This window comes from Equus caballus, chromosome 5 (genome assembly GCF_041296265.1).
Source record: "Equus caballus isolate H_3958 breed thoroughbred chromosome 5, TB-T2T, whole genome shotgun sequence".
Classification (NCBI taxonomy): domain Eukaryota; kingdom Metazoa; phylum Chordata; class Mammalia; order Perissodactyla; family Equidae; genus Equus; species Equus caballus.
Window position 1 is genome coordinate 103,098,155 of NC_091688.1, and position 26,125 is coordinate 103,124,279.

The 26,125-nt window shown below is 36.5% G+C and overlaps 1 protein-coding gene across 26 annotated transcripts in view; it reads left to right on the plus strand.

Moving 5' to 3' along the window:
* The window catches only part of DOCK7 (dedicator of cytokinesis 7), a 211,200-nt gene that overhangs the window by 87,372 nt on the left and 97,703 nt on the right, over nt 1–26,125 (plus strand). For 24 of the 26 annotated variants that reach the window (XR_011439396.1, XR_011439391.1, XR_011439392.1 and 21 more), the window contains exons 15-20: nt 8,519–8,636; nt 11,872–11,942; nt 15,565–15,703; nt 16,655–16,756; nt 22,358–22,444; nt 24,360–24,591. Coding sequence is in view for 20 of the 26 variants with exons in the window: in XM_070268987.1 (XP_070125088.1) it covers nt 8,519–8,636; nt 11,872–11,942; nt 15,565–15,703; nt 16,655–16,756; nt 22,358–22,444; nt 24,360–24,591 (749 nt within the window). In the remaining 6 variants the exon portion in view is untranslated. Of the gene's footprint in view, nt 1–8,518; nt 8,637–9,860; nt 11,611–11,871; nt 11,943–15,564; nt 15,704–16,654; nt 16,757–22,357; nt 22,445–24,359; nt 24,592–26,125 lie in introns of those variants that run through there. The other 2 variants (XM_070268998.1, XM_070268997.1) reach the window with 2 other exon arrangements.

The following is a 26,125-nucleotide window of genomic DNA, read 5'->3' on the forward strand; positions in this document are numbered from 1 at the left end:
TGCAGTGTCAGAAACTATTTGCCCCTTGCAAATTTTTCTGAAGTTTGTGAGCTTGGTAACAAATTTGATAATACAAATTTAACAAAACCAAAAAAATAGTAGTATGGTTAAAAATAAATGTTCCTCACTGTGCTTCTAACTTAGTGTTAAAAGGAAAAATACTAAATGCTTCAACAAGTTATAAGTGATTATCCCTCTTCATTGTTCACTAAGAACTTTTTGAGAAAATAATCTTTTAAAAATGACTTATCTTGACAAATTAATAGAATAAAATCGTTAAGACTTTGAGAATCAGACTGGTCTGGGTCAGAAGCCAGCTCTGGCTGTCTGGCCTTGCGCATGTTACTTAACCTCTCTATTCCTCAGTCTCCTCATCTGTAAGTTGGGGTAGTTATAGTACATACTTAATAGGGTTATGAGAATTAAGAGAAATAATACATGTAAAGCACCTAGAACAGTGTTTGGCAAATAGAAAGTACTCAGAATGTTATTTTCTGTATCATGTGAAATGACCTTCTAACCTGTATGTGTAATCAGCCCTACATAAAATAGATTTTTCATGAAGTTAATAGCTTTTTTGCAAAGGGAAGAATTTAACATAATGAATTTCAGTTAATTGCAAATTGTCAAGGAAAACTTTACAAACTGAACCATTTCTAAATTTCTATTCTTAGAAATGCCTGTTGCTGGTATAAAATAGAGGCCCTTTCTTTTGATGATTTAGGCTTAAGAGCTTTTGGATATAGTGGTTACAGTAGAGGTAGTATACCACAGTGGTCATACGTGACTCTGGAGAGAGGCTGGCTGTACTGGAGTCCTGCTTCTGCTTTTCTTCAGCTCTGTGACCCTTGGTCAAATTACTTAGCTTTCTGTACCTCTTTTTTTCTCATCTGTCAAGTGAAGATAATACCTTCTTTATAGGGTTGTATGAAGATTAAAAATTAGTATTTTTAAAGCACTTAGCACACTACCTGTTGTATAGTAAACACTACACAGTATTATATATTAACTATTTTTTGGTAATTAGAAACAAACAATGCATTTATGCCCATTTTGTAATATTTTATTGGTGAATATTATCTAAGCTCATGTTAAGATGACAAGTTGGGAAATTTTGCTGGAATCTGGTTTTCTGAGTTTTGGTTTCTTGGACCTTGATAAATACAGGAATTATGTCTTTTGTTTAGCCTGTGTGTACTTTTTCTGAGTGTTCAGTACAGAACCGTATAAATAGTTCTGTTGGTAACGGAAATAAAGAATGCAAGTAAATAAAAATATACAAATACTTCCACCAATGGAGAAGAAAAACAAAAAATTTCCTTATTCTTCATTTTTATCGTACCCTTACCACTGGTACATGTTATAGAATTATAAGTGTATGTTGAACTACTGAGGAAGTTTGAATTTTCTCCTTTTTTTTTTTTAAAGGGAAGTGTTAGTGCTGTGATCATTGGTCATAAAGGGCATATTTCGAAACTTCTGTTAACTAAACTGTCTGCTTTTCTCACTTAAAACTATCGACCCTGATATTTCATCCACCTTCTAGTTGAGGAGGAATTGAGATGGGCCAGCTTCTCTTTTCTATTGTACTATAAGCTGTTTATTGGCAAGATCTCTTTTTAATTTATATGCCAGCACTTTAGTGCAATGCCTTACATGTTGGAGAAACAATAAATATTTATTGCATGAATGAGAGAATGATAAAGTCGTAATATGAGAGTTCTCCAAGGGTAAAATTTGATATAGTAGATGTTCACCCCTTTTTGATATTGGGTGTTCTTTTCAGAGATTGGAATTTGAAAAGTAGGCCCTTCCGTGCATAAAAGTAACTGGACACTAATACGAGAGAGAGGCTGTGTGTTAGATTTTCTTTCCATTTTGGTTACTATACTACTAGAATATTAACACTTTTGCACAATTTGTACAATTCCTCACGTGTAACATTAACAGATATATTAGAGGCAATGGTCACATATTCTTGGTTTATAGTATATTTTCTCTGGGCAGAACTATCTGGATAATTTTTTTTCTTATAGTAGTCTGACATGTTATTCAATATAATTAAAATAAATAATCGGCCTAAGTATAAGCTGCAGAAGAATGTCAAGCTATGGGAAAATGTAATAAAAATAGTAATTTTATAAATGATTTTACATCTACCTTTTAATGCTTCCTGTCTGAATACACATTGTTAAAGGCAGAGTCTAATCTTTGCTTGGACCTGTGCCTGTTTAAATAGAACCCTGGTCAAATGTAACCAGTAATGTTAGAAAAAGTAAAATTTTTTATGCCAAAGGAAATAAGAACCTAAGCAAAATTGGGCCCTAATCTAAGGATCTCTAGTTTCTAAGAACTAATATAGGAAACTTCTTAGATACACAGAATTGTAGGTCATTTAGGAGCCTTGTTTAAATTCCAAGCAAAGTCCTTTATCCTCCCCCAGGTTGTGCAATCTTAGGGAGATACAACTTCCAAAAAAAACATAAGGCATTTTGACTCTTTTGAATATAGTGTCCTCTTTAATGTCTTCCTTTTTACTATGATTATTTGTTTTTGAATATGTATATTCGGTAGAAAGATTCTGAAAGTAACTGAGAAAAACACATTTATAAATAGAAATGTTTATATTGACTAAAGAGTAATGCTAGAGTACTACACTGGCGCCCCTTTCCTCACTTGTCCAGAGCAGCATTTTCCAGTGGAAATATAGTGTGAGTTATACGTGTAAAAAAACTAAAAGAAACAAGTGAAGTTAATTTTAATAGTATATTTTATTTAATCCAATATATCAAAAGTTATTTCAACGTGATCAATATAAAAATGTTAATTAGATATTTTATATTCTCTTTTCATATTAAGTCTTTCAAATCTGGTGTGTGTTTTATACTTAAGCATATCTCAATTAGAAAAGGGGCGTATCAAGTGCTTGGTCGTCTTAGTACACTATTTTATTGGACAGTACAGATCCAGAAGATGAGTGACCTTTGAAGGAATCATTTTATTTATCTTAATTTTTTTGTGTTCACTATTAATAAATGTTAAATCTTTCTTTTTTTTTGAGGAAGGTTAGCCCTGAGCTAACTACTGCCCATCCTCCTCTTTTTTTTTTTTTGCTGAGGAAGACTGGCCCTGAGCTAACATCCATGCACATCTTCCTCTACTTTATACGTGGGATGCCTACCACAGCATGGCGTTTGCCAAGCAGTGCCATGTCCGTACCCGGGATCTGAACCGGTGAACCCTCCGGGCCGCTGAGAAGCGGAATGTGCGCACTTAACTGCTGCGCCACTGGGCCAGCCCCTAAATGTTAAATCTTTTTATCTTGGAAGTATTTATTGTAGAAATACAGATACTTCAAAAACCTGTAAAAAATGAAAATCTTGACTCTTCACTGTTAATATTTTGGGTCATTCATACCAGATCCCTTGAATGACTAGCTAAACATAGTTTTTTTTCCAACACAAATGGGATCTTGTTATATATAGCTTATATTACATGTATAAATCATTTTGGAAAGTTCATAGATGTTGATTTGTCAAATTAATCCTTCAGAAGAGTTGTGCCAATTTACCTCCCTACCAAGAGTATATGAGAGTTCCTATTTTCCCATGAATTTTTACTGATGCTTTGAATGACAAAGACAAAAAATATCAAGAAATCTAATAGGCAAATAAATCTAGTTTATTTTGCTGGCCATCTATTTTGCTCTCTTTGTGAATTTCCTGAGCATTATGTAAGTCCCCCCATCAAACTCCTCGCTCCTTTTTTTAAGTTTGTCTTTTTCTGGCTAATTTTAGGAATTATTTACTTATTATGGATACTAACTCTTTGTCATATATGTAAGTGTTTTTCCAATTTGTTGTCTTTCTTCTACCTGTGTTTATAGTATCATCTGCTCTGTAGAGGCTTTAAAATTTGTCTTTTATGATTTTTGTGGCTCATGCTGAGAAATTCCTTACTCACCCTATAAAATATGGTTTCTTTAAAGCTTTTCTAGTACTTTTATGGTTTTATTTATTTATTTTTTTTAAAGATTGGCACCTCAGCTAACAACTGTTGCCAATCTTCTTCTTTTTTCTTCTTCTTCTTCTTCTCCCCAAATCTCCCCAGTACATAGTTGTATATTCAGTTGTGAGTGCCTCTGGTTGTGCTGTGTGGGATGCCACCTCAGCATGGCCTGACAAGTGGTGCCATGGCTGTGCCCGGGGTCCAAACCAGTGAAACCCCAGGCTGCTCAAGCGGAACGCGCGAACTTAACCACTCGGCCACGGGGCCCGCCCCTTTGGTTTTATTTTTATTTTTTAAACCTTTGATTAATCTGGAATTTATTTTGAGGAGGAGGTCAGATAGGAATTCAGTTTTTTTACCTAAATGGCTAGTCAGCTATCTCAGCACTTTTCATTAATCTACCTTCTCTCTGCTGATTTGAAATTCCTCTGAAGGAGTAAGTGCAAGGTAAAGACTTACTAGGTTTAAATGGGAGTTTATTAGTGGAGTTAGCAGTCAAATGGAAAAGAATCTGGATTCAATTGCATGCTTTTCACCTTCAGAGACAAGTTGAATTTGAATTGTATTGCTTATATTGGAAATCAAACATACCTTATAGATGATGTTCAGTTAATTCCCATTTAACCTGGAATTGAAACTCCCACAAGTATTAAGTAACTAAGCATTTGTGTGCATTCTCTACTATTCATTCATTCATTCATTTATTAAATATGAGGCATTATTTTAGGCATTGGGAATATAGAAATTAGCTAGTAGATAAAGTCCTTGCCTTTATGGAGTTTGGGCTTTATTAAAGAAGATATAGAAATAAGAAATAATACATAAGTGAACAAGGTAATTTAGGACTATTTAAGCATATTGTTTAAGAGTTGTGAATAGAATAACAAAGTGATGTGATGGGGAGGAGGTAAAAGTGAGGCTTTCTGAGACTTGAAAGATGGAAAGGGGCCAGTCACGTCCATTTCTGCAAAGCTAAGACAGTAGTCATCCCACTGCAGAGATTCTGAGTGGGGTAAGCATGGTGTGTTTTGCATGTCTATGCTACTTGCAAATTTCTTGTTGAAATTTGTGGGCAGCTTCTTTAGTCTCAATTCCTCTTATGGGCTCCAGTGACATTCTTTGTTCATAGCACTTATCATGCTACGTTATTATTTTCTTGTCTGATTCTCCCTCTAGACCATGAGTTCTATGAAGTCAAGGACTTTGTCTTTTATCTCTCCGTTCTCAGTGTCTAGCACACCGCATACTCAGTAAATGTTTGTTACAATGAGGAATTGCAAACATAATGAAGGCCAATCTGTTATCATGTGCTTTGGACCCTGGTCTCTCCCACCATTTTAGGAATCTTACATTCTTGTTCTAGTGTATGCAAACTCTGTCTCAACTGGATTCTTTTCATTAGGGTTTAATCAAACTCAAACCTTTCTAATCTTAAAAAGCTTCCCAAAATCCCCATATTTTGCCTCCAACTTTACATTATCTTTCTCCCCTTCCGAGGTGCACTTTTCAGAATTTTACTTGTTTATTTCATTTTCTTATCTCCTACTTGCTCTTGAACCTACTTTTGTGTGTTTTCAGCCTGAGATTATCAGTGACTTTCATGTTTCTAGAGCCAGTTGACATTTTTTAGTGCTTGCCTCATTTGACCCCTGAATGGCATTTGACATTTAACTATTTAATTTCTTCTTGTATTTTCTTCCCTGGGCTTCCATGTCACTCCACTGTCATGGTTTTCCTTCTCCTTCTCTGTGGGTGCCTTCTTAGTCTTCTGTGCAGGCTCGTACTCCTCTGGCTGACTGTAGAATCTTGGAGTTCCTTAGGGCTCCATTCTGAGAACAACACACATGAATAATTAAGCAATATTCTTCTTCTCTCATAGTTGATGTCCTTGAGAATGATTCTTAGCATGGTAAAAATTGATATATAGATGCAAAATATAAAAGATGAAATAAAAACCTGGTCTTGGGGAACATACGGTCTAATGGGACAGAAATGCCTACAAACAGACCATTTCAAAACAATGTAGTGCTGTGAGAGAGATACACAGAAGCTATGGGAGGAAGGGATGGGTACTTAGTTGACTGAGGGGAAGTCTTTTGATTGTCTACATTTGTTGAAGAAACTACTTTAAGGTTTTTATTTAATCTTTTATATTTTGCATCTATATCAAGAAACTGGACTATTTTTGTGCAGATTTTTACAGAGGCTAGATTTTATTGATGGCATCCCTTAGTGACATTAAACATGTTCCTCTCTGTTTTCTGTAAACTGAGATTTGGATCTAGAGACTCGGTCATATTTAGGTTCAAATTTTTTTAGCCAGATCACTTCATAAATCTTGCTGTGTCCTGAGCCAGCCCTGATGGCCTAGTGGTTAAAGTTTGGCACACTTCAGTACCATGGCCCAGTTCAGTTCCCAGGGGCAGGACCACACCACTTGTCTGTCAGCAGCCATCCTGTGGCAGCAGCTCACAAAGAAGAACAAGAAGGACTTACAACTAGAATATACAACTATGTACTGGAGCTTTGGGGAAGGAATAAAAAGAGAGAGGAGAAGATTGGCAACAAATGTTGGCTCAGGGTGAATCCTTCCCAGCAAAAAAATAAAGAAAACCTTAAGAAAAACGGTGCTGTGTCCTTCTATCAGGAGGAAAACGTGTTGCAATTAGTGCAATTAGTAGACAGTCATGTAGTAGACAATCATGATCAACGCCTAAATCCATTAACTCATTCAGCGTTGCCGAAAGGGAATATTCTATCATTCCTTCTTTATTTAATACCTGGTATATCTCTATGAAGAGTGCTTTTCCCCGTCTGCTATATGCTTAGCCAGTGAGTCATTATATGAGAGGCAGAAATAAATGCGTGATTCTTTTCCATTACTTGCCAGTTTTCAAAATCAGTTGGTGCATTACAATCCTCTAAAAGACATCAATTAAGTGTTTTTTTTAGCATCACTTATAAACTCATGGACCAAACATATTAATGGCTTTCAAACACAGCAGTTATTATCTTTGTTGGTGTTCAAATTGTCCCATCTTTGGCAAATGAAAAAGCCAATTCAAACTGGCTCAGAGTCTTTTTTTTCATCAGGAAGATTCGCCCTGAGCTAACATCTGTGCCAGTCTTCCTCTATTTTGTATGTGGGTTGCCACCACAGTGTGGCCACCGATGAGTGGTGTAGGTCTGCACCTGGGAACCAAACCCAGCCCACTGAAGCAGAGCCGGCCAAACTCATCCACTAGGCCACAGGGCCAGCCTTGGCTCCTGAGTCCTTTTAATTCACTTGTAATAGTCTTTGATGGTTTCTTGCTATCTGTTATGACAAGATGTTGTTCTTGTACAGTTTCTCCCCAGACCTGGAATCAGCCATTTCTCCAAGGAGCTGTGGTTCTTTGAATGGGAAGTTCTTTTCCAAGCCGCAGTCTGGGCACTCACTGTACGTTAGTCGTTGTTCTAGGCCATTTAAGTAGAAAGAATGGGGGGAAATGCTTTTAACATGAAATTCATCCTGGATTCATGTTGATATTTCAAATTCAAATTTACTACTTGTAATTATTCCCTATTATAAAAAATACTGCAGTGAATTTTGTTGAACACACCCATTTGTACACCCATGTGCAGTTTCCTCCGTAGACTAGAGGTAGGTTTTTGGGTCAAAGGGTATGTTCCTTTAAAATTTCTATATTGCCCTACCACCTTCCAGAAATTTAGACTTGGTTTTGTTGCCCCAGCAGTTGATTTAGTAGGGTTTTATTATACTCAAAGTCTTGTTCATTAACTTTAAGCACTAGTCTTCAGATAAAGTAACTCTCATTCTTTCTTTTTTTAAGCTCTCTCTTTTGGTGTCTTTTCTTGGATTATTTCTTTTCTCTGTGTTGGCGGCAGGGACTATTAATGTTGTGTAAGATGCAAGATCATAAACTGGAAGTAAAGTCAAATAAATGCAGAGAGTAATATGTGGTTGTCTCACCGTAACTACCTAATACTGTTATACCTACCATATTGTCATACATGTTTTTGAACAATAATGTGGACTATTATACTTCTTAAATCCTCGATCACGTTTATACAAAAGCTGCAAATATAAATGTCATCCTATTTGTATTTGCTTGGAGGAACTACAATAATATTAGAACTGTCTTTTAATTTCTTAATAGTTTTTCAGTCCATACTCAACTCATTTATTTCCAAGAAGCCTCTTGTAGAGGAAAGAACATGTGTTTTGAACTTTGTATTCTGATTTCAGGTTTACCACTTACTTGGTTGTATGTGAAAATCACCTAACTTTTCTAGGCTTCAATTTATCTGCAAAATTGGGGTATATTTAATTGCTATCTATTTGAATGATTGCTCTAAGGATGAATAAAATTGTGTATGTGAAAATACTTAGCATAGTGGCTAGCAAATATTAATAATTCAGTATTTGTCTATTTCTTTTGTGGCATGTAGTGGTACACAGTGTTTTTAGATATGTATTCATTATCATGCATACTATTGCCTTCCACAGAAATCTTCTCTACATATACCCTCAGAGTCTCAATTTTGCCAACCGTCAAGGTTCTGCCAGAAATATAACAGTGAAAGTCCAGTTTATGTATGGGGAGGATCCAAGTAATGCCATGCCGGTAAGAAATGTTCTTTACTATTCCTATACTTCATATATGGTTCATATAGACAGTTTTTGGTATCACTTGGTTGGCAGCTCTAAACTGGAAATTAATGAGATCTTGTAAACCAGAGTTCTAACTGTATTAGTTTCTGTACAGATAGTAATGAGTTTACTTGAAGTTTTGTTTATTGAGAACTTGGTATGTGCTAGGCATTCCTAGAGATACAAAGATGAATAAGGCTTGTAATCTAGAGAATATAAGACAAATGCATAAAATTCTAAAATAACAACTCTCAAAAGAGTGTCAGATCAGAATTGCCTTGGGTGCTCTAACAAAGCACAGATACCTTTTCTCTGTTCTTGGCGTCTGTGATTCTGAGTCTCCTCCTGTGGAATGAAAGGCCAGGTAAGGGAAATGGAAAATGATGGATAGTATATGAGGTTGTGGTGTGGGTTGAAAATGCTCCCCAGGTAATTGTAATATGTATGATTCTTCTCATCTTTGCTGAGAAACTCTGGCAGTAGTTCTCAACCTTGGCTATATATTACACTCACCTGGGGAGCTTTTAAAATACCAATACCCAGACTGAATCTCATTCCAATAAAATTGTAATCTCTGGGGGCGGGAACCAGGCAGGTATCAGTATTTTTAAATCTCCCCAAGGGATTACATTTTGCAGCCAATATTGAGAACCAAGGTATGCACCAATTATTAGAAGATTGGTATAGGGATTCAGAGGCATAGGTGTTCAGAGGTAGGAGAGAATGCCTTGCTGAGGTAACAAGCAAGTATTACCTGGAGGAGGTATATCTGAACTAAAACCAGAGGTGGTTAAAATATTAATGGCAGTGGGTCTAGGTGGTGGGGGAAGGAAAGCAATTCAATTTGGAGAATGTCCTTCAATAGAGGTACAGTGGTGAGTTGCCAGTGAGCCAGAGCAGTGGAAGATAAGTCAGAAAAGTAGATTGAGGGCAGATTGGGGAGATTCTCGACTGCCCAAATTGTCATTTAGGATTTGTAGGACGCTAATAAATGCAAGTTCCATGAAAGTAGATTTTTGGCTCAGCTGAAGTTAGTAACATATGGAATAAGTACACAGCTGTCACTGTAGATGTTCAACCTCTGAGAACCCTAGTGAAATGAAGTTGAGCTAAGAATAGGTGCATTGTTAACAGAGTTTTATTTTAGTCTTCTGTGTCACTCATTTGAATCAACTTCTTCTGATTTTCTACTTACCAGGAAAGCAATACATTTTCTTCTCCCCTATTGCCTCAGTTTCATCAGCATTTAGAGATTTTGACAGCAGCAAGCAGAAATTATTCATCTTTGTATTCTTCTATGGCAGCTGTTTCAGATCTTTGCATATAATACGTGCTGAGTAAATATTTGTTGAGTAACTGTAGAATTTATTTTTGAGGCTTGAAATTAGCATTTCATGCTCTTTACTAGCTCTTCATTTCTACTAAAGGAATGAATGTGCTGTCATAATTGATGAAAAGATACTAGATTGTGAAAATAGGTGCTTTGTTATCATATGTGTGAATTGCCATATGAATTTAAGCTTATGACAGATGTAGTATATGTAAAATAATCTGTTTGTATTGTTTGCCCGCAAACTCTTCCTTGTCTTAGCATATATATGGCCTCCTCTGTGGAACCCTGGCTATATCCAGCCACACTGGCAGTTTGACCACTCCCTCTTTTGGTGCTACCGTAGCATCTTCTCCCTTCTTTTATGGCCCTATCACTCTGGTTATATGCTTATTTCTTCTTCTTGTCCACTAGACTGTGAGCTCCTTGGGGGCAGGGACTGTGTCTTACTCACATCTATGTCTTGATGCCTATTGTAGTGCTTGGCACATAATTGATGCTACGTCCATGTTGATGAATGATTAAACATACATGTTAAATGGTCAAAAAAGGAACACTTTCCACTTTTTATCATTCGTGTTGTGAAACTAAATGTTACCTTGTGAAAAATGATAACTTCTCAGGGAGAAATAAAGGTACTACATTCCTTTGACTTGTGTATTAGTTGTATGAAAATATAATGCTTTTATGTTATGTGAGTGGCCTATTTGAAAGAATGTGTAAACATAGACACATTGTGTTTGCCTATTTTTCTTAAATAAGGACTATTCAAAGGGTCCTAAGATAATTTTTTGATCATATAATGTCAATATGATAAAATCATAAACTTCATAATTCTGCACTGGAATAACATTTTATAAAAACATAGATATTCTTAGCAAATTGATGAAGTTAGACTTAATCTAGGAGAGTCATAATTATTACACTTTTACCTCCCCTTAAAATAAAAGGACCTGCTTGAAATGTTGCGAAAAGAAACACAAATACCTGTTAATATGTTCTTTTCATTTAGGGATGGTGCCAAATCCTTTTGTATAAGGAATAAACTTCGAGTTGTTTTACCAGTTGTGTTGATGGAAGTGCAGTGACGTGTCCATGTACCTGTTCATGCATGTATAAATGGCTGGCTAGCTGTAAGAGTTTAATCTATGGTTAGATAACCTTTTAAGCCTATCTCACGTAGGAATCACAGCTATGACCTTGACATCATTAAGCCATTTATCTAATCAGCTGCCCCAATTGACCACAATATTGCTGTTAGAATTCAAGAGGCAGGTATACAAGACTGATTTATTTTACCTCTATATCTTCTCCAAAAGTAGTGTTGTATTTTTTTTTTAATGTGGTGGATTTTTTTTAACACATATGTAAGAACAGAGCTCCTCCTCCATTGTAGAGTAGCTTGCAGGGAGTACTGGAAGCAAAGGATACATAGCTTGATCAAAAATAGGAGTTTTTATTTTAGAATGACTGCTATGTTAGTGGAGAAGTCATCCATTTGCATAATAGATATATGCTACCATTCTAGAACCATGTTTCTTAGTAAAAATTCCATATGCTATGCTACATCTAGATTTTAAAATGAATTCTTCACCTTCTTCAAGAAAAAGAAAAGAAATGTACCTTATTGCCCAATAGATATAAATGTAATGGATAGAAACTTTTTGAATGTTTAAATGTCAGATGGGTCTATAGTTGGAAAGAAATTTATAGTTAAGTAATTGGAACTTATTAATGAACGTCAGTAGGCACATTGTTCTTCATTGGGCTGATTTTGCCCATTGTTTTCAAAGTTATGAAATCAGACAAATTCTTACATAGATATGAAACATCCAGCATTTATGACAACAAAGTTTCAACATGCTGTTATTTGTTACAGGTAATCTTTGGTAAATCTAGCTGTTCAGAATTTTCAAAGGAAGCCTATACAGCCGTAGTATATCATAACAGGTACTGAATTCAAATATTTCTTTCAAAGTTACTCACTTCTCAGTGGCATTGTTAGCACTCACCTTAGTGTGTTTACCAAATGCTTTGTTGCACTGAATGTGCAAATTCAAGACAGCTGACATCAGAGTTATAATTTTTGACCTGTAGATGCACATTCTCCATAGACATCTCAAATGACACAAAACATCTTTTCTATCAAATTCTGATCCTTTCTTTTGATTATATTGTTATAGATTATCATTTGGCCTCTGGTCTTTCCCTGTTATTTTCCCTGACACTTTGTTGTTTTACTTAACTCTTTTTTAAGCTTGAACCATTAGTCAGTTAAATTGGTGGTATTCTCCACATCCGCTAATCCTTTGACTTAGTGCCTTTCCATTTTACTTCTTTGGAAAATTGTTAACTTTGGATAACCTTTAATTTCTGTTTTCTTTTTTTTTTTATTATTGAGTATTGTTGGAGAAAAATCACAAAATTGTACCAATCAGGGCTGTTGATGTTATTTTGTTATATGCTGGGGCTACAGTAATTTTATCTGGTCTTCCTCCTGCCACTCTTTGTGATCTTCCGTCATCACTGTTTTCCTCTGTCAGCTGGCAGTGGCCATTTTAAAGCCTTTCTCCTCCTCCTTCTTGTTCCTACTCCTTTCTGTTAGCTTTACTCTTACCATCCCTACTTTGTTAAGTTTATTGAGGCCATCGAACCAGAGATCATCAGCTTCTCTGTTCTTCACCTCAGTTTCACCTTCACTTCTGTTTCAAAGATAGTGGTAGCCCACACACTGTGCTATGTGAATCTTTTCACCTCTGCTCTCAAACATCGTATCCAGCCTCTTCTAGAATGTGACTCCATCAGTTATCCCTTCTCTTGCATCATCAGTCCCCTGCTTCATTGGTTCCATCTCTTATTGTCAAGCAGCAGCTTAAGTTTCCTATACTTAAAAAAAACAAAAGTCTTTCTTCAGTGCTCTTCTGTAGCATGGTTTTTCCTTACCCTCCTTAAAACTTTTCTTTTTTCTCATCTTTATTTTACGGCCCTCTCTCAGTTTCCTTCTATCTCTTTGAGCACTGTTTTTTTCTGTAGTAGTAACTCTAATTTTTCTGTTTCTTTTAAGTATAGGCATTGCATGCAAAACACTAAGGTTTTGCCCTTAACGCTCTTTTTCTATAATATTGTCTCCCTAAATAATCTTACATGTATTTCTTAGAGTTACCTTCAATGAAAATGCTACTACTTTTACGTTTATGTGGATTGTTCCCAGCTCTTTATTTTCAGTCATAACCTTCTTTCTGAGATACAGATGTATATTTTCAGTATCTCATTGGACGTATTAATTTGAGGGCCCTGCTGCCTTCTTAATTTCCATGTATTTGTCCCTGACCCTCTTCCAGACCTTTTCTCTGTCTGACTGTCTTTTTTAATGGTGCCACCATTTTTCCAGTTACTCTGACTCAAAATTTAAGACATCATTCCCTTCCCTGTTCTTTTCTCTAATATCCAGTCATCTTTTATGTCTCGATGATTTTCTTTCTGCCTCATTACCAAACATACCCTGTACTGTCCTGTTTCTGGGCCATTCTTGGATCTTTTTTTCTATTATAATACTGATTCCCTCTATTTATTGAATTCTTACTCATTCTTTAAGGCCCATATTATATATCTCTTCCTAAATACAATTCCCTGATGTAAAACTTAAAGTAATCTGTTCAGCTCTGTTCTCGAAGCACTAAACTTTATATGCTCTATACCAGGGGTTGGCAAACTTTTTCTGCAAAGGGCCAAATAGTATGTATTGTAGGCCTTGTGAGCCATATGGTTTCTGTTGCAGCTACTCGACCCTGCTGTTGTAGTGCAAAAGCAGCCATAGACAATAAAGTCACATGGCTGTCTTCCAGTAACATTTAATTTATGGATGCTGAAATTTGAATTTCGCATATTATTCTTCTGAGTTTTTCAGTCATTTAAAAATTTAAGAACCATTCTTAGTTTGTAGGCTTCGTAAAACCAGGCAGTAGACTGGACTTGGCCTATGGGCCAGAGTTTGCCAACTCTTGCTTTATAGCATAGCCATGATATATGTGTGTCTTATTTCTATTTCTACTAAATTATATATTTTTTGAGGGTAACTGCTTTCTTATGTTTATCTTTAAAACCACCACAAAAGTAATGCAATGCTTAGCCTAAAGGCAGGCAATTAAAAATACTTATTGATGAATAATTCATAGATGTTTAATTTTCCATAAAAGCCTTTACATAATGTGATTTCAGGAAAGAAATGAACTAAAATACTCAATACCAGGAAAGATATTGATAAAGAAGGTAATAATTTCTAAAAGTTTCTCAGGTTGTGGCTAGGTCTTTATTTTTGTTACTCTCAGCATTAGTAGAATTAAAATGACAGTACTAACATTGCTAGTAAATTCAACTTTCTCATAATTCAGTGGTGATGAGTGAGAGCAGTAATAAGATGTGTAGCATCTTTTATTCATCAAAATCATCAAATTCTCAGATGGTTAGCAGCTAGCATTAGCTATCTTTTTTGTGGGTATTAAAAGCCTCATTCCACTTAATATTTCTGTGATCAAATCTACACCTGTTAGTATTTTTGAGGCTTATTTGAGATGAAAGGATATTTGACCTATTAGCATCAGAAAAAAAAGACCTCTAATTGGTGAGACAGCCTTCACTTTAAGATGGTTGGAGCCATATGTTTTGCATCATTTTCATTGAATATAACTCTGAGAGATACTAACTGAATATGGAAGTTTGGGATACTAAGTTCTATCCCTTCTAAGTCTATGTCATAAATAACAGCCATGCTTTCCTATAAAAATGCTCCTGTGGACCCCTCTCAATGAACATTGAGATGAAAGTGCCATTGGTTTGATCAAATATGCTATTTGTTGTATTCTCATAGTGGCTGGGAGCACTTCTAAACTGTGGGACAGATGCAATTTGTGGATGTTCTTGTCTTTTTTCCTCTTTTTTTGAGCTGTCAGTCAATACACTAGTCCATGTTTTGGTAACATTATTTATATCTTTAGCAATGGAATAATTAACATATGACATTCCATAGGGAGCCCAATTTGACACGAAGTTGTTTAAAAATACTTTTTTTGTTTTACAGAAGAATGATACAAATTAGCCTTAATATGGAGATGTACTCCTATAATAGAAAATGTTTTTCTGTAGTATAGCTTTAAAATATACACTTATAAAAACTCGTATTATTTTTTCTATGTAATGCATATCAGAATTGGTTTATAAATATAGAAAGCCTTTCCCTAGTGTCCTCTTTTGTATAGTTTCTAATCCAGTGAAGATCTCAGCACTGGATCTTCAAGGTGGTGATTATTAATGAATTTTCAAATAGTAGGATTACTCAGTGCAGTAATAAAAATGGGGTGAGAAATTTCAGAAACAGCTACAGCTCCCTCATCTGGATGTAGGAGTTAGTTACTTAGAGTTTGGGACTAAAGAAAAATATTTTGTACTAGAAGAAAAATTAAGTATGAATCCTGAAATTAATTTAAAAATTATTCAGATATACAAATGCAATAATTATTTATTTTGAACAAATTACTGACTATTGATCTGTTTTGTTTTGTTTTTTTGTATGAAGGTCTCCTGATTTTCATGAAGAAATCAAGGTTAAACTTCCTGCTACTTTAACTGACCATCATCACTTGCTTTTTACTTTTTATCATGTTAGTTGTCAACAAAAACAAAATACTCCTCTTGAAACTCCTGTTGGATATACAGTAAGTATATTTTTGTTAAATATTTAGTTCTTTGATCTTAAAAATAATTATACTATTTAAGAGCTAGTTGGTGTTCATTATTATTTGCGTATTCCTCATCTGATTCCCCACATTGGTTAGGAAGTCACCATAATAAGAAAATGCTCATTGATGTAATTAACTAATGTAATTAATGAACTAACATGTGTAAACACTTAGGTGTTGCTCCTGATTATTGTGTGTTTACCCAAGAGTACAGTATAAATATAATAGTTTTAAGTGTTCTTCAGAAGAGAATGATTTGATTGTAAAATGATTAAAAGAGACCCTTGGCAATTAAAATCCTTTTTGCTTTGATTAAAGGCAATTAAAACCCTTGAGTATTTTTGAAAATCATTATGGTTGACCTTGCAAAGGTAAACCGAAGGTGAAGGATGTCATAATGTGCTATCACACAATTTTGTCAGAAAAACCATGATTTCATCCAAAAGAGAAAAATCAACATTTGATTCATTTTTTTGTCTTTTGCAGTTTGTAGCATGACTTTTGCTAAATGTAGGAAAATAAATTTTTTACACTTTTTAGTTTTGTTTTCAACATTCATATCTAATCAAATTTTTCCTTCCCTATTTACATTAACACTATTACTCCAGTTTAAAATTGATTCACTTTGTGGCGTTTTTCTACTACCAGCTTTCCCTTGATAATAAAGACCTCCTACAGATTTCAATATTGCATATTTAGTTAGTAATAATAATGTTTTGACAATCCTCCTCAATAAAATATTGTTAGGGAAACTTTGCTTTAGAGAAATTATGAAGGCCTATTATGATTACTTACATAATTAAATCCCCTTGGTGTTTGGTGATGTGAGACAAATTTGGCTCATACCAAGTTCTTATAACAGATTTTCCAAGTAATTACTTTTGTAGCAAACATTTACATTGATATTGTTTCCTTTTTATTTAAAAGTGGATACCAATGCTTCAGAATGGACGATTAAAGACTGGGCAGTTTTGTCTACCAGTCTCACTGGAAAAACCACCACAGGCTTATTCTGTACTGTCTCCTGAGGTCAGTGACTCTCACGTTGAAATTCTTCAGATTGAATGAAATGAATTTTTTGTTACAGAGATGTTTTTCTCAAATAAGACCTTGCTACTCTTAAGTACATAGATAATGAAGTGATAATATTATTTTCTTCTGTAACTAAAATTACTCTATAGAATGCTTAGAAGCCTTTATACTATTTAAAAAAATGTAAGTATATTCATTTTAAAACCAAAATAATACATGGAATATAAACTCAAAGAAAAGATAAATTTGGAGAATTTTCATATTGTAACAGAAGCTTCTTTAAATAAATGAATATTTCTTTTAGTAGACAACTTTTCACTAAAAGAGTGGAGGAAGGGGAACAGATTTAAATTAATTTTTTAGAATCTTTGTAATTGATGATCATATACGTGAAAATAAAGTAGCTATAAACATTCAATACAAGAGACATTAGCAGCTTTGATAATGACATATGTGACTTGAAAGAAACAGAAACGTTGGAAAAATCTCAATCATAATCAGTAGTCACTGTTCAAAAGCCAGAGTGCCTTTTTTTTTTTTTTGAGGAAGACTAGCCCTGAGCTAACATCTGCCAATCCTCCTCTTTTTGCTGAGAAAGTCTGGCGCTGCACTAACATCCATGCCCATTTTCCTGTATTTTATATGTGGGACGCCTCAGCATGGCTTGCCAAGCGGTGCCACGTCGCACCTGAGATCCTAACCGGCGAACCCTGGGCCGCCAAAGCAGAAGGTGTGCACTTAACCACTGCACCACCAGGCCAGCCCCCAGAATGCCTTTTGAGAGAACTATTACATGATTATTACTAAAGTCTCTTAATGCTTTGACCATAACTGTTTTTAAACATTAATCTGAAAGACGTCTTGTGAATGTTCTCCTGGTGGCATTTATTTTCAGAATAGAACTCAAAACGTATTCACAAACAAATATGTATTGTTTTTATTTGGAAAAGAAACAATACCAGGTTACTACTCTGACCTCCTTCCTCACCGTTCTCTGTCACTCACTTGGCCCTAGCCACATAGCACAACACCTTTGATGTTCCTCAAACGTGAAAAGCACATTCGTGTCTTGGGCCCTTTGTCCTTCCCTCTACCACCTAATCTGAGAGGTGGAGCATTGACACTAACTTACAGCACTGACGTGCTCCTCCCTGTTTCACACTTTCTTCCTTTCAACTATGGAAACTAGCCTTTTAAGAACAATTGTGGTAAAGTATACATAACGTAAAATTTATCATTTTCATCATTTTTAAGTATACAGTTCTGCGGCGTTAAGTACATTCACATTGTTTTGAAAGCTAGTCTCTTAAAACCACTTTTTTTTTGGAGGAAGATTAACTCTGAGCTAACTACTGCCAGTCCTCCTTTTTTGCTGAGGAAGCCTGGCCCTGAGCTAACATCCGTGCCCATCTTCCTCTACTTTATGTGTGGGACGCCTACCACAGCATGGCGTGCCAAGCCGTGCCCTGTCTGCACCTGGCATCCAAACCGGGGAACCCCTGGCCGCCGAGAAGCAGAACATGTGAACTTAACTGTTGTGCCACGGGGCCAGCCCCTTAAAACCACTTTTTAATTGAAGTATTTATATGCTTAAAGAATATATTATTTACTTTGCTTATTTTATGAATTTAACAAAAGTTATTATGCTGTATATAATCTTCTGTGACTTTCTTTTTTCATTCAGCATTATTTTACCAAGATTTAGTGTTTCTTTATGATCAAAATAAAATATTCCTCTGGCATTTCATTGTACTTAAAATATAATCCCGATTTTTTTCCCATGACCTACAAATCTCTGGATGATCTGAGCTCTTTCACCTCTCCAGAGTCATTTTCTACCATCACTGCACTCTCCGTACTTGCAGCTTCTTCCAAATTTTTCCTGCCTCTAGGCCTTTGAATTTTCTCTTTGTTCTTCTTCCTGATCTTCACATAGTTGGATTCTTTTTTTTTTTTTTTTTAAGATTGGCACCTGAGCTAACAACTGTTGCCAATCTTCTTTTTTTTTCTTCCTGCATTTTTCTCCCCAAATCCCCCCAGTACATAGTTGTATATTTTAGTTGTGGGCCCTTCTACTTGTGGCATGTGGGACACCGCCTAACTGTGGCCTGATGAGTGGTGCCATGTCCGCGCCCAGGATCCGAACCAGCAAAACCCTGGGCTGCCACAGTGGAGCACGAGAACTTAACCGCTCGGTCACGGGGCCGGCCGCCAACATATAGCCGGATTCTTTTCATGATCTGAATTGTATATAAAATAGCACCTCCTCAGAGAGCTCTTTCCTCACTCCATGAATTTTCAACCCTTCCCTCCTTGACATGCCTGATACTCTCCATCATTTTTAATCCAATTTTATTTACTTAATATTTATTACTATCTGAAATTATCTTATTGACTTGTTTTTCTCTACAAGAAATGGTTGAGAGAGCATTTGAGAGCAAATCTTATGTTTACCACGAAACCCCAGTACCTAGAAAGCTATGTAGAGACTTCAGTAAATATTTGTTGAATGGATGGAATAGAAAAAATTACAGGATTATTCGTATTAGCAGAAAATAAAAAAATGGAAATTACCTGGCTATCAACCAAGAGTGTAATGTTTAGTTAAATTTTTGTACATTCATACAATGGTGCTGTAGTTAAGAGGAATGATATAGATTTAAATATTCCAATAGGACATTTATAATAAAAACATAAAAACTAACAATATAGTAACAACCATTAAACTCAGTAGGTAGCTATTCATCTGTAATTGTGTGGGAAATAGTTTAGAAAATATACACCAAATTTAGCAAAGTTTGCTCTCAAGGGGGTGTGGGATTGTGAAAATTTGTTGTTGTTGTTTGTGTATTTTTTAAAATTTCACTTACTTTTAAAAGGCAGTATAGCATTATTTCCAGGATTTCACCCCTGTCTCCACCACTAATTAGTTGTGTGACCTCGAGTCAGTTTCTTAATCTCTCTGCTGTGGACTGAATTGTGTCTCCCAAAACTCAAATGTTGAAGCCCTAGCCTCAGTTGTGATTGTAGTTGGAGATGGAACCTTTGGGAGGTAATTAGGTGTAGATGAGATCATGAGGATGGAGCCTCATGATGGGGTTAGTGCTCTTATGAGAAGACACACCAGAGAGCTTTCTCTCAGTCATGTGAGGATACAGTGAGAGGGTGGACATCTGGAAGCTGGGAAGAGGGCCTCACCAGAAACTGACCATGTTGCACCTTGATTTGTGGACTTCTGGTCTCCAGACTGAGCATATAAATTTCTGTTCGTTAAGCTGCCCAGTGTATGATATCTTGTTATGGCAACTCAAACTGACTAAGACACTCTCTGTGCCTGAATTTTCTCATCTGTAAATTGAGGAGAATAATTAATGCCTATGATAAAGGGTTGTGTTGATGAGTAAATGGTGCAGTAGTATGTAGAGCATTTGGAGTGGTGCCTTGCACATGAAGAGTGCTGAAGAGGTGTTGTGGCTATCAGGCCATCCCTGTTGCTACACTGCCGTTCCGCTGTTTTAAGACAGCATGCCTGCCTTGGGAGCCTGCCGTGGTGCCAGTGCTGGAGCCTTGTCCTAGGCTCTGGTGCAGTAGTTTGGGCTGGGGCTCGAGTGTTTACATTTCTAACAAGTGCTGATCCTCAGATTGGACTTTGAGAACCTCTGTTTTTAAAGAAGTGTGTGTTCACATTTTATTTGTGTATCTCTTTTTTTCGAGCTGAAAAAAAATGTTTTGGGTTGAAAGAGCTAGTACTGTTTTTTGCTTTGAGTAGTTTCAATTTACCAGCTTTTCTTTTTTTTTCTTTTTTTTTTTAAAGATTTTATTTTTTTCCTTTTTCTCCCAAAAGCCCCCCTGGTACATAGTTGTATATTCTTCGTTGTGGGTCCTTCTAGTTGTGGCATGTGGGACGCTGCCTCAGCGTGGCTTGATGAGCAGTGCCACGACCGCGCCCAGGATTCGAACTGACGAAACACTGGGCCGCCTGCAGCGGAGCATGTGAACTCAACCGCTCGGCCACGGGGCCAGCCCCCCAGCTTTTCTTTTTTCAAAAATGTTTCAAAACTTGTATTATTTACTTCAGTAGAGATACTGCATTTCTTACCTAGTTATCGTTAGATTTTTAACAGGGGGGTTAGGTTGGGGGGTGCTTATTATTGGGTGGAGGTGGGGTTTCAGGCTCCCCACTAGGCCCCTACTGACACCTCCCGACTGGGAGCGGGAGGGGCACCTCATTGCTCTCCCCGTTTGACCTCCACTGACACCACAGTTGGTGGGTACTTGTTACCTCTGGGCTGGGACTGGCACCCGTCTCCGTCTTCTCTGATAGCACTCAGTGTGTGGGGGGTGGGGTGAGGTTGGGACACCATGTTACAGCCAGCTGAAGGTGGACACCTACGCTCCCCACTCAGCCTATGGAGGTGGGGTGGGGCTGCCATTTGTTTCTTTGTGTCGGGCCAGAGTAGGACACTTCTTGCCTTTGGCTAGAGAAAGCAGGCTTTTCTTGGAGCTTTTTTGGTCTGCTCCTTTTGGCATTTCTGGGTTGATGCCTTCTCTAGCACCTAGTCCAGGATGTACGAGGCCAAAATAAAACCCAGGAAACACTGCCTTATAATTCCTTGCATCCTGAGGCCCTTGCCTGCCGCAGTCTTCTCTCTGCCTCTCAGAGTCTGTGTGTTTATTTTATGTACGTGTTCAGGGTTTTTAGCTGTACTTAGCAGGAGGAATAGAGGGAATTGATGTACTCTCTTAAAAATAATTTTTATGGTATGATTTTAATTAACATTCCGAGCAATTTACATCAGAAACAAATGGTTTCTAATCCTTAAAACATAGGCTTACTTTGCTTGTGAATATTTTGAAGCCCAACTAAAACATAATAGGAGTGTTTAAAATAAAGAAAATAGAATATTATAAATCATTAAAATGACATTGTAGATGTGAATTTATTGACATGAAGAGAGATTCACAATGTAATATGTGAAAACAGGTTTCAAAATAATGTTTGATACCGCTTATGTAATGGTGTATATAAAAATATTTGTGCATAGAGGAAGATTTGGAATGATATAAAGGGGTATATCCCTGGGAAGATAGAATTTTGAGTGTATGTTTTTTGTGCCTTTGCGCGCGCGTGTGTGTGTGTGTGTGTGTATGTGTGTGTGAGTGTGAGAGGAAGATTGGCCCTGAGCTGGCATCTGTTGACATTCTTCCTCTTTGTGCTTGAGGAAGATTGTCACTGAGCTAATATCTGTGCCAGTCTTCCTCTATTTTACGTGAGATGCCACCACAGCCTGGCCACTGACAAGTGGTGCTAGGTCCATGCCCGGGATCTGGGCCTGCAAACCTCCCAGGCTCCTGAAGCAGAGTGTGCAAACTTGACCACTACACCACCAGGCCAGCCCCTCCTTGAACTTTTTAATTCTCTCGTAGGAAACATTGATTTTGTAAAAAGAACAAAATAAAGTTTTACATATATTTACTGTGCATAAAAATATATTTCCACAGTATTTTTTCTCATGGAGATACTGTAATTTTTTTGTTTGTTTTCAGAATTCATAATCAGTGTCAGCATCTGTGATCTTTATATTTAATATTTCATAGGTTCCTCTACCTGGCATGAAATGGGTAGATAATCACAAAGGTGTTTTTAATGTTGAAGTTGTTGCCGTTTCATCTATCCACACACAAGTAAGTGATTTTAATAATTTTTATGATCGAATTTTACTTGAATGATTTGAGCATATTGTCTAGTACTTAAGTTAAGTTTTGTTATCTGCTATAAGACTTAGAGGACTACATGTTAATTAAAAATATGTAGATTTACAAGTTTTTTTAAAGAAATCAACAAAATTTCATTTAATGTCAACAAAAGCAAACATTTTGCTTTTTAAAATGTCAGTGACTTCATTTTGAACAATTAAGTGATTTTTTTCCCCCATATAGTTCTAGTCCATAACAGAATAATTGGAGTTGAAAAACCATCATCCAGCTCATTTTATTTCTCATAGGCTCAAGTATTTCAAATGGAAAGAGTTCTTAGGGATCATCTACTCCATATTCTTTCCTATGTTTCTGGAATATGCCAGAATCTCCTCAAAGACTTTATACTGTGCTCTTCCTCTAGCTGGAATGTTTGTCCTCCTGACATTCATGGACTTCTCTCTGTTAAGGTTTCTTCTTCATTCTGAGTGCCTCACTCTATCGTCTTACCCTTCTCTTATTTCTGCTTCTCACTCTTGCTTGCACTCGCTTGCAGCTGCACTTTCTCTTGCTCTCTTTCTGTGTGTGTGTGTGTGTGTGTGTGTATGTATGTACATATACATGCATACATATGCGTTTGTTTGTTGGTTTTTCCCACCATTAGACTGTAAACTCCATGAGGCTAGAGATATTGTTACCTCTCAAGAAAAGAGCCTTCCCTTCAGGGACCTTGCAATATAGTTGGAACTCCATAGTTATTTTTTATTCATTTAAATACATAATATCAAATTGGAACCATATTATAAATGTGAAGTTGTTCAGCATTACTACCTTTTCTTAAAGTTTATTTTCCTTGTTAACTAAGTAAAAGTCTTCCCAGACTTCTGCTCAGATCTCCTTGGTCAGAACTGTAGCACATGGTGGTCTCTAGGTATAAAACAGGCTGGGAGAACAAGTGTCTACCCTGGGACTGCTTTCATTGAGACTGCAATCCTGTTAATATAGAAAGAGGTTAAATGATAGCAGGCAGGAGACAGGAACTGCCAGTGATTTGAATGGAAAGAATTTATATATGAATAATTGTTAACTAGGTTAGAGGTGATTCACTACTGTACGAGGTAAAAGAGAATTCTATGATTGTAACAAGACAGCAATTGCAGAAAGTGGTAAGAAACTTAGAAACCCAGAGGAGAATCCTGAAGGCTGAGAATCAGACTCTGAGGAGGTGATGCCACTGATGCAGAAGCACATTGCCTGCCCTGCTGTGGTACTGAGGACACTTGGTGGAGGACGCCTGCGGTGGAATTCCGAGAGCCACCATTGCTATGGTGAACAGTGCCACCCATTCCTCTCACCTCTGAACCACAGCATCCACATCTGCTAGCCGCCAGCAAGAAAACAAACAGGGAGAATGAAAGAACCTTCCAACTCCTCAAGCCTAGCAGACTGCTTCCCGTACCCACTGTTGTCAGAGCCTAACCACAAGCCAGCTGACAAAGGAGAAATGTAGTTTGAAGAGTCTAGCTCCAGTATTACAAAACGTGGCAAAGATGGTGGATCTGGATGGAGCTGAGAGGTAATGAATGAGTAGTAGGCACACAGGTAGGTTACTAACAAACCTGCCACAGTAAAGGAGCTCTAAAACAATAAGGCACACTCACACTGGAAAAAACAATCCTTAATTAGTACCCATAGAGTTCTTGAGTAATCAATAGCATTTGAAATGGCTATTTTACAATAATAAATGAGAATGGCTGTACTGTTTAATTGGAAACAATGTTTGTATATACTTATGTAGTTTTTTGTATTGTAAGTTAATATGAGAGATTATATTAGTGGTCCATACTTTGGAGAACTTACAGAGTTATAATTATTTAGTGCTTTTGTTCATTCTTTGTTTTAGGATCCTTATCTTGACAAGTTTTTTGCTCTGGTCAATGCTCTGGATGAGCACATGTTCCCGGTCCGAATTGGAGACATGCGAATCATGGAAAATAACTTAGAAAATGAATTGAAGAGCAGTATTTCAGCATTGAATTCATCTCAGTTGGAACCAGTAGTCCGATTTCTTCATCTTCTACTTGATAAATTAATACTTTTAGTTGTTAGACCTCCTGTCATTGCTGGCCAAATAGGTAATTTCCTTTGTTTGGGAAATCATAAAATTTATAATTTGACATTTCTAACTTTTGTAGAGATAGAACCATAATTCCTATTTGCTGTCTATAAGGACTGTGTTTGATTTGGGGGGGGGGGGGTTGTTATTTACTTGTTTCTAGTGTTAGAAAATGATATTTCTTTTGTTTGTTTTTATAAAATGTGCCATATAGACTTCACAAATTCTAGAAACAAATTAATTTATTCACTCACCAAATGTTTATTAAGCACTTACTATGTACCAGACACTGATAGGCACTGTCCAAGGCATGGTTTCTGATTTTTAAGGCTCTGACAAACTAGTTAGGTAAACAGGCAAACAGATAACTCTGTTGCATTTTACACGACGTATGATGGACCTAGTCTACATTTTCATTCAGCTGCTGTCCTCTGTTTAATATAGCTCTTCTTTCCTTCATTTACTCAAAATCTCGAAATTGTCTTTTCTTTTGTGTTGTTCTGGAAGGAGGGGTATTCCTGTTTCCCAACCTTTTCCCAAGATTTATTCCTCCACTTTTGGCAACAGCTTCCACCCAAATCCTGCAAAGTAGTTGTGCTTGTAAGAAATTTCAGCTAACCAGTTATAGAAATTTTGTGTTAAGTGATGGCACAAAGGAAAGGAGTATTCCACTCCCTGGGATTTTCTTTAGGGGAGACTTGTAAGTAGAGGTAATTCTTGGGTTGAGCATTTAAAGGTGAGTAGGAGTCTGACAGGTAAATACTTAGCTCAGGGAGATGAAAACAGCATGCGTATAGTACACAGATAGATAAATGAACTTGGGAATTTTGGGGGAATTGTAAGTAATTGGTTATAAGTTGGAGAGTTGGTGGTTAGAGATGATATTGGTGGTGGGGGAGATGAAGTAGGGTCTTCTATGACGCTTCAGTAATTGGGGCTCTTATTCTGTTAGGAATTAATCACCTTTGAAAGATCTGGTCTTTATTAGGGAAGTAATGTGACCCAGTTTGACTTTTATAAAGATGACTCTGTTATGTTGAGATGGGTTAAAATTGGGAAAATCTGGAGGCAAGGAGACAAATTAGGAATCTTGCAGAATTTCATACAAAAAATGATGAGGCCCTGATAAAAGACAGGTGATGGTGGATGGGAAAAGAGAAGGTGGTTTAAGTGGTATTGAACAGATAGTGTAGGGAATGCTGTTACAGAAGCATAGGAGAAGATTTTTAAAAAGTTAGCATTGTTCATTGTTGCAGATTGTATAAGTAAATTAATAACACTTGCGTGGCACATACTATGGACAGGAGTAGTGCTGTGTGCATTATTGATATTGACATATGAATACCTCACAACAGCTCCCTGTGTAGGTATCATTATTACCACCATTTCACCAAGCAAAAAGAATGAGTCAAGTGATGAACATAATGCTTAAAAATTTTGCCTAAGGATTCCAGTGATCCTTAGCAACTGACCTCAGAGGCCCACTCTTATCTGCTATCCTTAAGAAGTGTCCTCTGGTGAAATTAACAGTAGCTTTAAGCAAATAGTGAAAG